The sequence below is a fragment of the Procambarus clarkii genome, chromosome 3 (genome assembly GCF_040958095.1).
Source record: "Procambarus clarkii isolate CNS0578487 chromosome 3, FALCON_Pclarkii_2.0, whole genome shotgun sequence".
Lineage (NCBI taxonomy): Eukaryota > Metazoa > Arthropoda > Malacostraca > Decapoda > Cambaridae > Procambarus > Procambarus clarkii.
Genome location: NC_091152.1, coordinates 36,261,078 through 36,276,121, shown reverse-complemented (window position 1 = coordinate 36,276,121; position 15,044 = coordinate 36,261,078). Strand labels below are relative to the sequence as shown.

The 15,044-nt window shown below is 42.2% G+C and overlaps 1 protein-coding gene across 1 annotated transcript; it reads left to right on the top strand.

Moving 5' to 3' along the window:
* Positions 1-13,234: 13,234 nt before the first annotated feature.
* On the top strand, positions 13,235-14,677 carry LOC138368815 (dentin sialophosphoprotein-like). The gene is made up of 3 exons (XM_069331517.1): positions 13,235-13,583; positions 13,737-13,997; positions 14,187-14,677. Exons 1-3 carry the CDS (start codon positions 13,235-13,237, stop codon positions 14,675-14,677), a joined length of 1,101 nt encoding a protein of 366 aa, XP_069187618.1.
* The last annotated feature ends 367 nt before the right edge of the window (positions 14,678-15,044 follow it).

Below are 15,044 nucleotides of genomic sequence, written 5' to 3'. Positions count from 1 at the left end.
TGAATGTAATTTTCTGTAATAATTTGTAATTGTATTTGTGCTGCTTTTTCAACAATGTTCCCCCCTCTTTTACCTCAATTTTTTATATGTACTCATCACATCTTTTCTTTTTACCCATTAGTTTTAAGCTTTAGTCATTAATGTTTTTCCTGCCCGAAACGCTTTGCGTAATAGTGGCTTTAGGCATTGTATGTACTAGCTCTATCTATAAAGCCAACAAACTTTGTAAAATCTCTTTATGTATGTACCTTACCTAAATAAAAATTATTATTATTATTATTATTATTATTATTATTATTATTATTATTATTATTATTATTATTATTATTATTATTATTATTATTATTATTATTATTATTATATATATATATATATATATATATATATATATATATATATATATATATATATATATATATATCTTTGTAGGATATACATATATATATATATATATGTATATCCTTTGTAGGATATATATAGACTTTGTAGGATATATATATATATATATATATATATATATATATCTTTGTAGGATATATCAGGGAAATGCAAGTTCTAATCAGTTGTGTATTTGTGAAGTCTTTGAAAATGTAATATATATATATATATATATATATATATATCTTTGTAGGATATATCAGGGAAATGCAAGTTCTAATCAGTTGTGTATTTGTGAAGTCTTTGAAAATGTAATATATATATATATATATATATATATATATATATATATATATATATATAGTGTTTGAGAAAACATAAGCAGCAAGGTTAAAGAGCAGAGATAAAGAACGCAGGAGCCCGGGGTAAGGACAGAAGTGATGGGGTCGACCACAGTGCTGGGAGACCGGCAGAGTGTGGAGCTCAGCACCACTTGAGGCGCTGTGTTTATATCGGGCTGCTGCTGCTGCTCTTACCCAGATGATCTTCCTGCGGGAGGAGCGTTAAAGACGATGCGTGCTACAAGGACGTATCACAACCTTCACCTGCTCAACAAAATATTAACTGATACATTCAGCTACTAATAATAAATATTACATTTAGTTAATAAAGTGTTTAAATGGAAGTCATTAACAACATCAAACAAATGATAATTTATAGTTAGCGTTTTAGTGTGGTGAATAAGGAAGTTTACTGTGAGCAGGTGTACTTGTAGGTGTAGTACAAGTGTGAGGTGTACTTGTAGGTGTAGTACAAGTGTGAGGTGTACTTGTAGGTGTAGTACACGTGTGAGGTGTACTTGTAGGTGTAGTACACGTGTGAGGTGTACTTGTAGGTGTAGTACACGTGTGAGGTGTACTTGTAGGTGTAGTACACGTGTGAGGTGTACTTGTAGGTGTAGTACAAGTGTGAGGTGTACTTGTAGGTGTAGTACACGTGTGAGGTGTACCTGTAGGTGTAGTACAAGTGTGAGGTGTACTTGTAGGTGTAGTACAAGTGTGAGGTGTACTTGTTGGTGTAGTACAAGTGTGAGGTGTACCTGTAGGTGTAGTACAAGTGTGAGGTGTACTTGTAGGTGTAGTACAAGTGTGAGGTGTACTTGTTGGTGTAGTACAAGTGTGAGGTGTACCTGTAGGTGTAGTACAAGTGTGAGGTGTACTTGTAGGTGTAGTACAAGTGTGAGGTGTACTTGTAGGTGTAGTACAAGTGTGAGGTGTACCTGTAGGTGTAGTACAAGTGTGAGGTGTACTTGTAGGTGTAGTACAAGTGTGAGGTGTACTTGTAGGTGTAGTACAAGTGTGAGGTGTACTTGTAGGTGTAGTACAAGTGTGAGGTGTACTTGTAGGTGTAGTACAAGTGTGAGGTGTACTTGTAGGTGTAGTACAAGTGTGAGGTGTACTTGTAGGTGTAGTACAAGTGTGAGGTGTACTTGTAGGTGTAGTACAAGTGTGAGGTGTACTTGTAGGTGTAGTACAAGTGTGAGGTGTACTTGTAGGTGTAGTACAAGTGTGAGGTGTACTTGTAGGTGTAGTACACGTGTGAGGTGTACTTGTAGGTGTAGTACAAGTGTGAGGTGTACTTGTAGGTGTAGTACAAGTGTGAGGTGTACTTGTAGGTGTAGTACAAGCGTGAGGTGTACTTGTAGGTGTAGTACAAGTGTGAGGTGTACTTGTAGGTGTAGTATACATGTGAGGTGTACTTGTAGGTGTAGTACAAGTGTGAGGTGTACTTGTAGGTGTAGTACAAGTGTGAGGTGTACTTGTAGGTGTAGAACAAGTGTGAGGTGTACTTGTAGGTGTAGTACAAGTGTGAGGTGTACTTGTAGGTGTAGTACAAGTGTGAGGTGTACTTGTAGGTGTAGTACAAGTGTGAGGTGTACTTGTAGGTGTAGTACAAGTGTGAGGTGTACTTGTAGGTGTAGTACAAGTGTGAGGTGTACTTGTAGGTGTAGTACAAGTGTGAGGTGTACTTGTAGGTGTAGTACAAGTGTGAGGTGTACTTGTAGGTGTAGTACAAGTGTGAGGTGTACTTGTAGGTGTAGTACAAGTGTGAGGTGTACTTGTAGGTGTAGTACAAGTGTGAGGTGTACTTGTAGGTGTAGTACAAGTGTGAGGTGTACTTGTAGGTGTAGTACAAGCGTGAGGTGTACTTGTAGGTGTAGTACAAGTGTGAGGTGTACTTGTAGGTGTAGTACACGTGTGAGGTGTACTTGTAGGTGTAGTAAAAGTGTGAGGTGTACTTGTAGGTGTAGTACAAGTGTGAGGTGTACTTGTAGGTGTAGTACAAGTGTGAGGTGTACTTGTAGGTGTAGTACAAGTGTGAGGTGTACTTGTAGGTGTAGTACAAGTGTGAGGTGTACTTGTAGGTGTAGTACAAGTGTGAGGTGTACTTGTAGGTGTAGTACAAGTGTGAGGTGTACTTGTAGGTGTAGTACAAGTGTGAGGTGTACTTGTAGGTGTAGTACAAGTGTGAGGTGTACTTGTAGGTTTAGTACAAGCGTGAGGTGTACTTGTAGGTGTAGTACAAGTGTGAGGTGTACTTGTAGGTGTAGTACAAGTGTGAGGTGTACTTGTAGGTGTAGTACAAGTGTGAGGTGTACTTGTAGGTGTAGTACAAGTGTGAGGTGTACTTGTAGGTGTAGTACAAGTGTGTGGTGTACTTGTAGGTGTAGTACAAGTGTGATGTGTACTTGTAGGTGTAGTACAAGTGTGATGTGTACTTGTAGGTGTAGTACAAGTGTGAGGTGTACTTGTAGGTACAGTACAAATATGAGGGATATGTACTTGTAGGTACAGTACAAATATGAGGGATATGTACATGTACTTACATTTTAAGCTTGAGAAAGTGTACAAATAAGGTTAGTACAAGCGTGAGTATGTATACAGTTATGTGTTTACAAACCTGAGGAGTTGTACATGTAGGTACAGCTACATGTGTGAGGATGTATACATATGTACTTATAGTTCAAGCGTGAGGATGTACCTACCTATTTGTACTTACCTATCAGTGTCTAAGGGAAAGTGTGGTGTAGTTCTTTATGCCCCACCAACTTGTCTTGTACATGTTGCGTGTCAATTAAACTATTATGACTTACAATTGCTTTGTGGGATCTGGCCTTAAAGTTGAGGAAGGAGGCGGCTTCCACAACTTCCTCTTTTAGAGCTTTTAGAGCATGCTCTTTTAGAGCATGCTCCTTTAGAGCATTCCACTTGTTGACTACCCGTACAGGCTACAAGTATTTTCATACGTCTCTTCGGCTCATTTGCGTTTCCAGCTTTCAGCTTTGTCGTCTTGCCTAACTTTTTTCACAATCTGCTGAGGAAATCCTTCTCCACCTTATCTATTCCTCTCAGTATCTTGGATGTTGTGATCATATCCCGTCTGTGCCTTCTATCATTTTGGTATTGTTTCAAGGGGTTTGAGATTTATTCCCATTAGCTTAACCCTCTTAGCTCTGGCACCAGTCTTGTCGCAAACCTTTGTACTTTTTCAACTTTGGCTTAATTTATGCTTCACGAGGACTCTATGCCAGTGATGCATATACCAGTATTGGTCGAACAAATGTGATGTAGATTGCCTTGAAGGGGTTCCGATTTAAGTTTCTGAACGATGATCTTATATTTGCCATCGTCTCACATGCTGCTGATGTTGTTATGTTTATGTTTGTCTCTGGTGTGAGTGTCGGAATTATATCCACTCCAAAGACTTTCTTTCTGATTCCTGTCGCTGCCCTCTCTATATGATGTAGATGCTTTCTGATCCCCTCACCCATTCCCATCTTCAGTATCTTAGACTTGTTGGGATTAAATTCTAGCAACCATTTGTTGGTAGAATTTGTTACTAGAACCAATCAACCTCCAGCTTGGAACCTCCTCTCTGACTGTGACTCTTTACTTTCTGTCCTTCAGGTACTCCCTTACCGAGTTAATGTTTGCCAAGTTATCCCAGCCCGCGTCTCCATGTAGTGTGACAGTCTCTCACGGGGGACAGTGTCAAATATCTTTTGACAGTCTAAAACAATGCAGTCTACCCAGCTTTCTTTTTCCTGTATTATTTTAGTAACTTTTTCATAAAACTTGATCAGTTTTGTCAGACAGGATTTTCCATTTCTAAATTCATGCTGCAATTTTGTCATATAGTCGCTCCTGTCCAGATGCTCCACCATTCTCGTTGTGATTACTTTCTCCAGCACTACATTATTAGCACTACACTAGCCTCTTTCCAGACAACTGGGAGGTTTCCTGTCTCAAGCATTTTATTAACAATTTTAGAAGCAGGGTCTAAAATTTGCAGCCTCTTTGAGGAGCCATGGTGAGATTATGTCTGGTCCCACTCATTATGTCACAGCTAGTTCCTCATGGATTATTCTCACCACTTCTACAGTCACTACAATGCCATCCAGTATTTACACCAGCCTTTTATTTTGCAATCTTGGTCTCTTCATTGCTTCTAATGTAAAGATCTTCTGAAATCTTTAGTTGAGTTCCCCACATACCTCCTTATTATTCTCTGTGAGAGCTCCCCATTGTTTCCTCAGTCTGAGTACATGGTCTCGCACGGCCGTTTTCCTCACACTTATATGCCTATAAAGCAGCTTTGGCTATTCCCTTGCTTTTGTAGCTATGTCATTTGCCTCTCACCTTCTCTCCAAACTCCGTTGAATAAATTTCTGGTTCTGTTTAGTGCCTCCCTATAGTCCTGTGTGTCTGTTCTCTCTCAGGGGAACACTCTTCATCCACTTACTTCATGAGTGATATTAACTGTTCTTTGGGATCGGCACATTTCCCAGCAGATGAATTCCATCACGTCATTTGCTACCTTCCCTTCCATTTCCATTTCCCATCGAATATCCCTCAGCCTGTTGCAGTCCCCCACGTCTGTAATGTCTTTTCGTTTTTAACCGGTTTCTTTGTGTAACCAATTCCTTCGGCTCCACTATTCCTTCAAGTGTGACCATTCAGTTGTCGCTCTCTCCTAGAGGCATACTATTATTTGAGCAACAAGTGCTGCATCTTGGGGAAACACCATGTACAGTGTTGATGGTGGGTCGTCTTTTCTTACTTGTGTTGGTTCTGTGACGTGTACACAGAACCAACAAATTAAGAAATATTTGTTTACGTTGTCTATTAGTTCTGCTCTCTGTGTCTCATCACCCGCGTGGGGATCCTTATTTATCCAGTCTATTTCTAAATGGTCGAACTCCATCAATATTATGATTTTAGGTCATGTTCCCCCTAGTTACTGTGGCTGTGTTTCCCATTGCCTTTAGACAATTCCCACTGCATCGGTCGTCATCTTCCCCAGGCCAACTATTGTTTGGTGGGGGATTATAAATCACTGCTACCACTATCTTCATACCTTCCACTGTTGCTATTCCAAGTATATACTCTTGAGCGTCACCTCTCCGCTTGTTTTACTTCTTCAAAGCACCACTGTAGGACTAGTGACAGAGCTACACCACCTCGGTACTCCTTATCTCTTCTTATTACTTAATACCTTCCTGGGAAGATTACATTTCCTCTAACACTTGTCAGATTTCTTTCTGTTATCACAATCATGTGCAGTTGTACTTCTTCCACCCATTCCTGCTACTCATCTCCTTTATTTGCAATTCCATCTGCATGTGTATACATAACTTTTATGCTACTAACGACAACTGGGCTGCTTTTTTCACCGGGAAAGGGTGTTCATGTGGTTGCAGTTCCGTGACTGTCATGGGGTGGGGTGGGGAGGTGAGCCAGTCATTCTTACCTACTCATTCGTGTCGATGCTCCACTAGGCTGGACAGTTTTACTGTCTCCCACTATAGTACTCACTATTGCACAGTTACACTGGTCTGCCCCACTACTTCCCCTGTGTTTTACTGCCTGTTGCAGATTTGCTTCATATGATCCCCTGTTAATGTCATTGTCTGGTCTCCTTGCACTTCTCATTTGTTTTTCATCTCTGAGTCTCTTTCCCACCTCCTTTTCCTCGTTAAACATGTCCACTCTAATAAAAACTGCAAGGTAATTTTCCTTGTTCCTCATCTATCTCTTGTTTGTCACTATTTGATTAGGTTGATCTTCATGAAAACAACTTTCACTGGGAGATTTCTTCCTCTTTCAAACTTCCCTAGCCTACAGAAACCCTGTGTTTTCCTTGTTGCATCTGCGACCTGAACTTTATGTAAAATCTGATATTTTATTCTGTTTTCTTTCCATATTTCTCTCTTTCATGCTCTGGTCAGCTGCATATTACCACCGATCTCTCACTCTCCAACACCTCCCATGTACATTTCATGACTTGGGCAGTTTGACCATATATTACTCCACCAGCTGACCATACATTACTCCACCAGCTGACCCTACATTACTCCACCAGTTGACCATATATTACACCGCCAGCTGACCATATATTACTCCACCAGCTGACCATACATTACTCCACCAGCTGACCCTACATTACTCCACCAGTTGACCATATATTACACCGCCAGCTGACCATATATTACTCCACCAGCTGACCATACATTACTCCACCAGCTGACCATATATTACTCCAACAGCTGACCATATATTACTCTAACAGCTGACCATACATTACTCCACCAGCTGACCATATATTACTCCACCAGCTGACCATATATTACTCCACCAGCTGACCATATGTTACTCCACCAGCTGACCATATATTACTCCACCAGCTGACCATATATTACACCACCAGCTGACCATATATTACACCACCAGCTGACCATATATTACTCCACCAGCTGACCATTCATTACTCCACCAGCTGACCATACATTACTCCACCAGCTGACCCTACATTACTCCACCAGTTGACCATATATTACTCTAACAGCTGACCATATATTACACCACCAGCTGACCATATATTACACCACCAGCTGACCATATATTACTCTAACAGCTGACCATACATTACTCCACCAGCTGACCATATATTACTCCACCAGCTGACCATATATTACTCCACCAGCTGACCATATATTACACCACCAGCTGACCATCTGTTACTCCACCAGCTGACCATATATTACTCCACCAGCTGACCATATATTACTCCACCAGCTGACCATATATTACTCCACCAGCTGACCATACATTACTCCACCAGCTGACCATCTGTTACTCCACCAGCTGACCATATATTATACCACCAGCTGACCATATATTACTCCACCAGCTGACCATATATTACACCACCAGCTGACCATATATTACACCACCAGCTGACCATCTGTTACACCACCAGCTGACCATATATTACACCACCAGCTGACCATATATTACTCCACCAGCTGACCATATATTACACCACCAGCTGACCATATATTACACCACCAGCTGACCATATATTACACCACCAGCTGACCATATATTACACCACCAGCTGACCATATATTACTCCACCAGCTGACCATATATTGCACCACCAGCTGACCATATATTACACCACCAGCTGACCATATATTACACCACCAGCTGACCATATATTACTCCACCAGCTGACCATATATTGCACCACCAGCTGACCATATATTACACCACCAGCTGACCATATATTATACCACCAGCTAACCATATATTACACCACCAGCTGACCATATATTATACCACCAGCTGACCATATATTACACCACCAGCTGACCATCTGTTACACCACCAGCTGACCATACATTACACCACCAGCTGACCATATATTACACCACCAGCTGACCATATATTACACCAGCTGACCATATATTACACCACCAGCTGACCATATATTACTCCACCAGCTGACCATATATTACTCCACCAGCTGACCATATATAACTCCAGCAGCTGACCATATATTACACCACCAGCTGACCATATATTACTCCACCAGCTGACCATATATTACTCCACCAGCTGACCATATATAACTCCAGCAGCTGACCATATATTACACCACCAGCTGACCATATATTACACCACCAGCTGACCATATATTACACCACCAGCTGACCATATATTACACCACCAGCTGACCATATATTACACCACCAGCTGACCATATATTACACCACCAGCTGACCATATATTACTCCACCAGCTGACCATATATTACTCCACCAGCTGACCATATATAACTCCACCAGCTGACCATATATTACACCACCAGCTGACCATATATTACACCACCAGCTGACCATATATTACTCCACCAGCTGACCATATATTACTCCACCAGCTGACCATATATTACACCACCTGCTGACCATATATTACACCACCAGCTGACCATATATTACACCACCAGCTGACCATATATTACACCACCAGCTGACCATATATTACACCACCAGCTGACCATATATTACTCCACCAGCTGACCATATATTGCACCACCAGCTGACCATATATTACACCACCAGCTGACCATATATTACACCACCAGCTGACCATATATTAAACCACCAGCTGACCATATATTACACCACCAGCTGACCATATATTACTCCACCAGCTGACCATATATTACTCCACCAGCTGACCATATATTACACCACCTGCTGACCATATATTACACCACCAGCTGACCATATATTACACCACCAGCTGACCATATATTACACCACCAGCTGACCATATATTACACCACCAGCTGACCATATATTACTCCACCAGCTGACCATATATTGCACCACCAGCTGACCATATATTACTCCACCAGCTGACCATATATTACTCCACCAGCTGACCATATATTACACCACCAGCTGACCATATATTACTCCACCAGCTGACCATATATTACACCACCAGCTGACCATATATTACTCCACCAGCTGACCATATATTGCACCACCAGCTGACCATATATTACTCCACCAGCTGACCATATATTACTCCACCAGCTGACCATATATTACACCACCAGCTGACCATATATTACACCACCAGCTGACCATATATTACTCCACCAGCTGACCATATATTACTCCACCAGCTGACCATATATTACTCCACCAGCTGACCATATATTACACCACCAGCTGACCATATATTACACCACCAGCTGACCATATATTACTCCACCAGCTGACCATATATTACTCCACCAGCTGACCATATATTACTCCACCAGCTGACCATATATTACTCCACCAGCTGACCATATATTACTCCACCAGCTGACCATATATTACTCCACCAGCTGACCATATATTACTCCACCAGCTGACCATATATTACTCCACCAGCTGACCATATATTACACCACCAGCTGACCATATATTACACCACCAGCTGACCATATATTACTCCACCAGCTGACCATATATTACTCCACCAGCTGACCATATATTACACCACCAGCTGACCATATATTACACCACCAGCTGACCATATATTACTCCACCAGCTGACCATATATTACTCCACCAGCTGACCATATATTACTCCACCAGCTGACCATATATTACTCCACCAGCTGACCATATATTACACCACCAGCTGACCATATATTACTCCACCAGCTGACCATATATTACACCACCAGCTGACCATATATTACACCACCAGCTGACCATATATTACTCCACCAGCTGACCATATATTACTCCACCAGCTGACCATATATTACACCACCAGCTGACCATATATTACACCACCAGCTGACCATATATTACACCACCAGCTGACCATATATTACACCACCAGCTGACCATATATTACTCCACCAGCTGACCATATATTACACCACCAGCTGACCATATATTACACCACCAGCTGACCATATATTACACCACCAGCTGACCATATATTACACCACCAGCTGACCATATATTACACCACCAGCTGACCATATATTACACCACCAGCTGACCATATATTACACCACCAGCTGACCATATATTACACCACCAGCTGACCATATATTACTCCACCAGCTGACCATATATTACTCCACCAGCTGACCATATATTACACCACCAGCTGACCATATATTATACCACCAGCTGACCATATATTACACCACCAGCTGACCATATATTACTCCACCAGCTGACCATATATTACACCACCAGCTGACCATATATTACTCCACCAGCTGACCATATATTACACCACCAGCTGACCATATATTACTCCACCAGCTGACCATATGTTCAAAGCTAATTACTATATAAAAAACACTGTACACCTTATATGACTGACTTTGAGAGGCACTCACCTCCGAGTAAGCATCCCACAGCACAATTAGGTGATTTATGAAGCGATGTCCGCCTTAATTGTTGACGTTTTCGCCAGAGGTCCTCCCACGGGGTGGTCCAAGTTCTTCCCTTCTCAGGCCTCTGGTGCCACCGTCTTGTCACAATCTCGTTCTTTTTCAATTTTTTTTCTTATCAAACGTTATAAGAATTCACTATGTTGCGTTATCACTGCGTTGCTGTACCCTTCATATGACCAAAATCTATGTTTTGGTCTCACTGGTACGTAAATATCCCAAGAATATTGAAGTCATTCGCGGACCGCACGTCCTACACTTGCTCCCTGACCGCCGTACTGCCTGCCTCCTGCCTGTGTGTGTGTGTGTGTGTGTGTGTGTGTGTGTACTTACCTAGTTGTGCTTGCGGGGGTTGAACTCTGGCTCTTTGGTCCTGTCTCTCAACTGTCAATCAACTAATGTACAGGTTCCTGAGCCTACTGGGCTCTATCATATCTACACTTGTTGTGTAGATATGTTTGTGTGTAGGTGTGTGTTTGTGTGCATGTGTGGGAGTGCTTGAGTATGTTAGTGTGAGTGTGTGTGTGGTGTGTGTGTATGTGTACTCACCAATTTGTACTCACCTATTTGTGCTTGCGAGGGTTGAGCTCTGACTCTTTGGTCTCGCCTCTCAACCCTCAATCAACAGGTGTACACGTTCCAAAGCCTATTGGGTTCTATCATATCTACACTTGAAACTGTGTATGGAGTCAACCTCCACTTCATCACTGTGCGTGTAATTACCTAAGTGTAGTTACAAGATGAGAGCTACGCTCGTGGTGTCCCGTCTTCCCAGCACTCTTTGTCATATAACGCTTTGAAACTACTGACGGTCTTGGCCTCCACCACCTTCTCACCTAACTTGTTCCAACCGTCTAGCAGTCTGTTTGCGAAAGTGAATTTTCTTTTATTTCTTCGGCATCTGTGTTTAGCTAGTTTAAATCTATGACCTCTTGTTCTTAAAGTTCCAGGTCTCAGGAAATCTTCCCTATCGATTTTATCAATTCCTGTTACTATTTTGTATGTAGTGATCATATCACCTCCTTTTCTTCTGTCTTATAGTTTTTGCATATTTAATGCCTCTAATCTCTCCTCGTAGCTCTTGCCCTTCAGTTCTGGGAGCCACTTAGTGGCATGTATTTGCACTTTTTCCAGTTTGTTGATGTGCTTCTTATGATATGGGCGCCAAACAACCGCTGCATATTCTAGCTTTGGCCTAACAAAAGTCCTGAACAATTTCTTTAGTATATCGCCATCCATGTATTTAAAAGCAATTCTGAAGTTAGAAAGCGTGGCATAGGCTCCTCGCACAATATTCTTTATGTGGTCCTCAGGTGATAGTTTTCTATCTAGAACCACCCCTAGATCTCTTTCTTTATCAGAATTCTTTAAAGATTTCTCACATAATATATAGGTTGTGTGGGGTCTATGTTCTCCTAGCCACATTCCATAACATGACATTTATTAACATTAAATTCCATTTGCCAAGTGGTGCTCCATATACTTATTTTGTCCAGGTCATCTTGAAGGGCATGACAATCATCTAAGTTTCTTATCCTTCCTATTATCTTAGCATCATCAGCAAACATGTTCATATAATTCTGTATACCAACTGGTAGATCATTTATGTAGACAAGAAACATCACTGGTGCAAGAACTGAACCCTGTGGTACTCCACTTGTGACATTTCTCCAGTCCGATACATTGCCTCTGATCACTGCCCTCATTTTTCTATCAGAAAATTTTTCATCCATGTTAGAAGCTTACCTGTCACCCCTCCAATATTTTTCAGTTTCCAGAACAACCTCTTATGTGGAACTCTGTCGAAAGCCTTTTTTAGGTCCAGATAGATGCAGTCAACCCAACCATCTCTTTCCTGTAATATCTCTGTGGCTCGATCATAGAAACTGAGTAAATTCGATACACAGGATCTTCCAGATCGAAAACCATACTGTCTGTCTGATATTATATCATTTCTCTCCAGGTGTTCTACCCATTTAGTTTTGATTAGTTTTTCCAATACTTTCACTATTACACTTGTCAATGATACAGGTCTATAATTGAGGGGGTCTTCCCTGCTGCCACTTTTGTAGATTGGAACTATGTTAGCCTGTTTCCACACGTCTGCTACGACTCCTGTACACAGGGATGCCTGAAAGATCAGGTGAAGTAGAATGCTGAGCTCAGATGCACATTCTCTCAGAACCCATGGTGAAACGCCATCTGGACCACCCCCTGCCACTTCCCACTGGGAATATAGGAATATACAGGGAACTATACAACCTGACCACCATCATCCCATCTGCTTTTAGAGTGGGTTTTAGCTGCATCGTTTAATCTCGGTTATAAATTGTTTTTTGGAATTCAGACCAAACTTTTAATTCACCCGGGCTTAAATTGGAAGTGATTGCATTCCTCAGTAATGTGTTATCATATTGGCGGGGCTTGTATTGTCTGGCAAGCGGCCCCCAGTGATATGGACCTCACCGGATATATCTTCATTGTTCACACTGGAGTTGTGTAACGATGAAAGAGTGGTTTTAGCGGCACTGTTATGGCTCTAGATAGCAGTGAGTGCAGTCTACGCTATAATGGCAGTGATAGTGACTCCCTAGTGGCTTACTACGATAGTAGTGATAGTGACTCCCTAGTGGCTCACTACGATAGTAGTGATAGTGACTCCCTAGTGGCTTACTACGATAGCAGTGAGTGCAGTCTACGCTATAATGGTAATGATAGTGACTACCTAGTGGCTCACTACGATAGCAGTGAGTGCAGTCTACGCTATAATGGCAGTGATAGTGACTCCCTAGTGGCTCACTACGATAGTAGTGATAGTGACTCCCTAGTGGCTCACTACGATAGTAGTGATAGTGACTCCCTAGTGGCTCACTACGATAGCAGTGAGTGCAGTCAACGCTATAATGGCAGTGATAGTGACTCCCTAGTGGCTCACTACGATAGCAGTGATAGTGACTCCCTAGTGGCTCACTACGATAGCAGTGATAGTGACTCCCTAGTGGCTCACTACGATAGTAGTGATAGTGACTCCCTAGTGGCTCACTACGATAGCAGTGATAGTGACTCCCTAGTGGCTCAGTACGATAGCAGTGATAGTGACTCCCTAGTGGTTCACTACGATAGTAGTGATAGTGACTCCCTAGTGGCTCACTACGATAGCAGTGAGTGCAGTCTACGCTATAATGGCAGTGATAGTGACTCCCTAGTGTCTCACTACGATAGCAGTGATAGTGTCTCCCTAGTGGCTCACTACGATAGCAGTGATAGTGACTCCCTAGTGGCTCACTACGATAGCAGTGAGTGCAGTCTATGCTATAATGACAGTGATAGTGACTCCCTAGTGGCTCACTACGATAGTAGTGATAGTGACTCCCTAGTGGCTCACTACGATAGTAGTGATAGTGACTCCCTAGTGGCTCACTACGATAGTAGTGATAGTGACTCCCTAGTGGCTCACTACGATAGCAGTGATAGTGACTCCCTAGTGGCTCACTACGATAGCAGTGATAGTGACTCCCTAGTTGTTCACTACGATAGCAGTGATAGTGACTCCCTAGTTGTTCACTACGATAGTAGTGATAGTGACTCCCTAGTGGCTCACTACGATAGCAGTGATAGTGACTCCCTAGTGGCTCACTACGATGGCAGTGATAGTGACTCCCTAGTGGCTCACTACGATAGCAGTGAGTGCAGTCTACGCTATAATGGCAGTGATAGTGACTCCCTAGTGTCTCACTACGATAGCAGTGATAGTGACTCCCTAGTGGCTCACTACGATAGCAGTGAGTGCAGTCTATGCTATAATGGCAGTGATAGTGACTCCCTAGTGTCTCACTACGATAGCAGTGATAGTGACTCCCTAGTGTCTCACTACGATAGCAGTGATAGTGACTCCCTAGTGGCTCACTACGATAGCAGTGATAGTGACTCCCTAGTGGCTCACTACGATAACAGTGATAGTGGCTCACTACGATAGCAGTGATAGTGACTCCCTAGTGGCTCACTACGATAGCAGTGATAGTGACTCCCTAGTGGCTCACTACGATAGCAGTGATAGTGACTCCCTAGTGGCTCACTACGATAGCAGTGATAGTGACTCCCTAGTGGCTCACTACGATAGCAGTGATAGTGACTCCCTAGTTGTTCACTACGATAGTAGTGATAGTGACTCCCTAGTGGCTCACTACGATAGCAGTGATGGTGACCTACACTTCAATATTAGTGATGGTGACCTACACTACAATATTAGTGATGGTGACCTACACTACATTATTAGTGATGGTGACCTACAATACTATCGTGAGCCCATCACTACAATACTAGTGATGGACTCACGATAGACT

Excerpts from the sequence above, each read along its gene's own strand:
- LOC138368815 (XM_069331517.1), top strand. The coding sequence starts at position 13,235 with ATGGCTCTAGATAGCAGTGAGTGCAGTCTACGCTATAATGGCAGTGAT. Across the intron at positions 13,584-13,736 it reads AGTGGCTCACTACGATAGCA|TGGCTCACTACGATAGCAGT; the intron begins GTGAGTGCAGTC and ends GTGACTCCCTAG. Across the intron at positions 13,998-14,186 it reads AGTGGCTCACTACGATAGCA|TGGCTCACTACGATAGCAGT; the intron begins GTGAGTGCAGTC and ends GTGACTCCCTAG.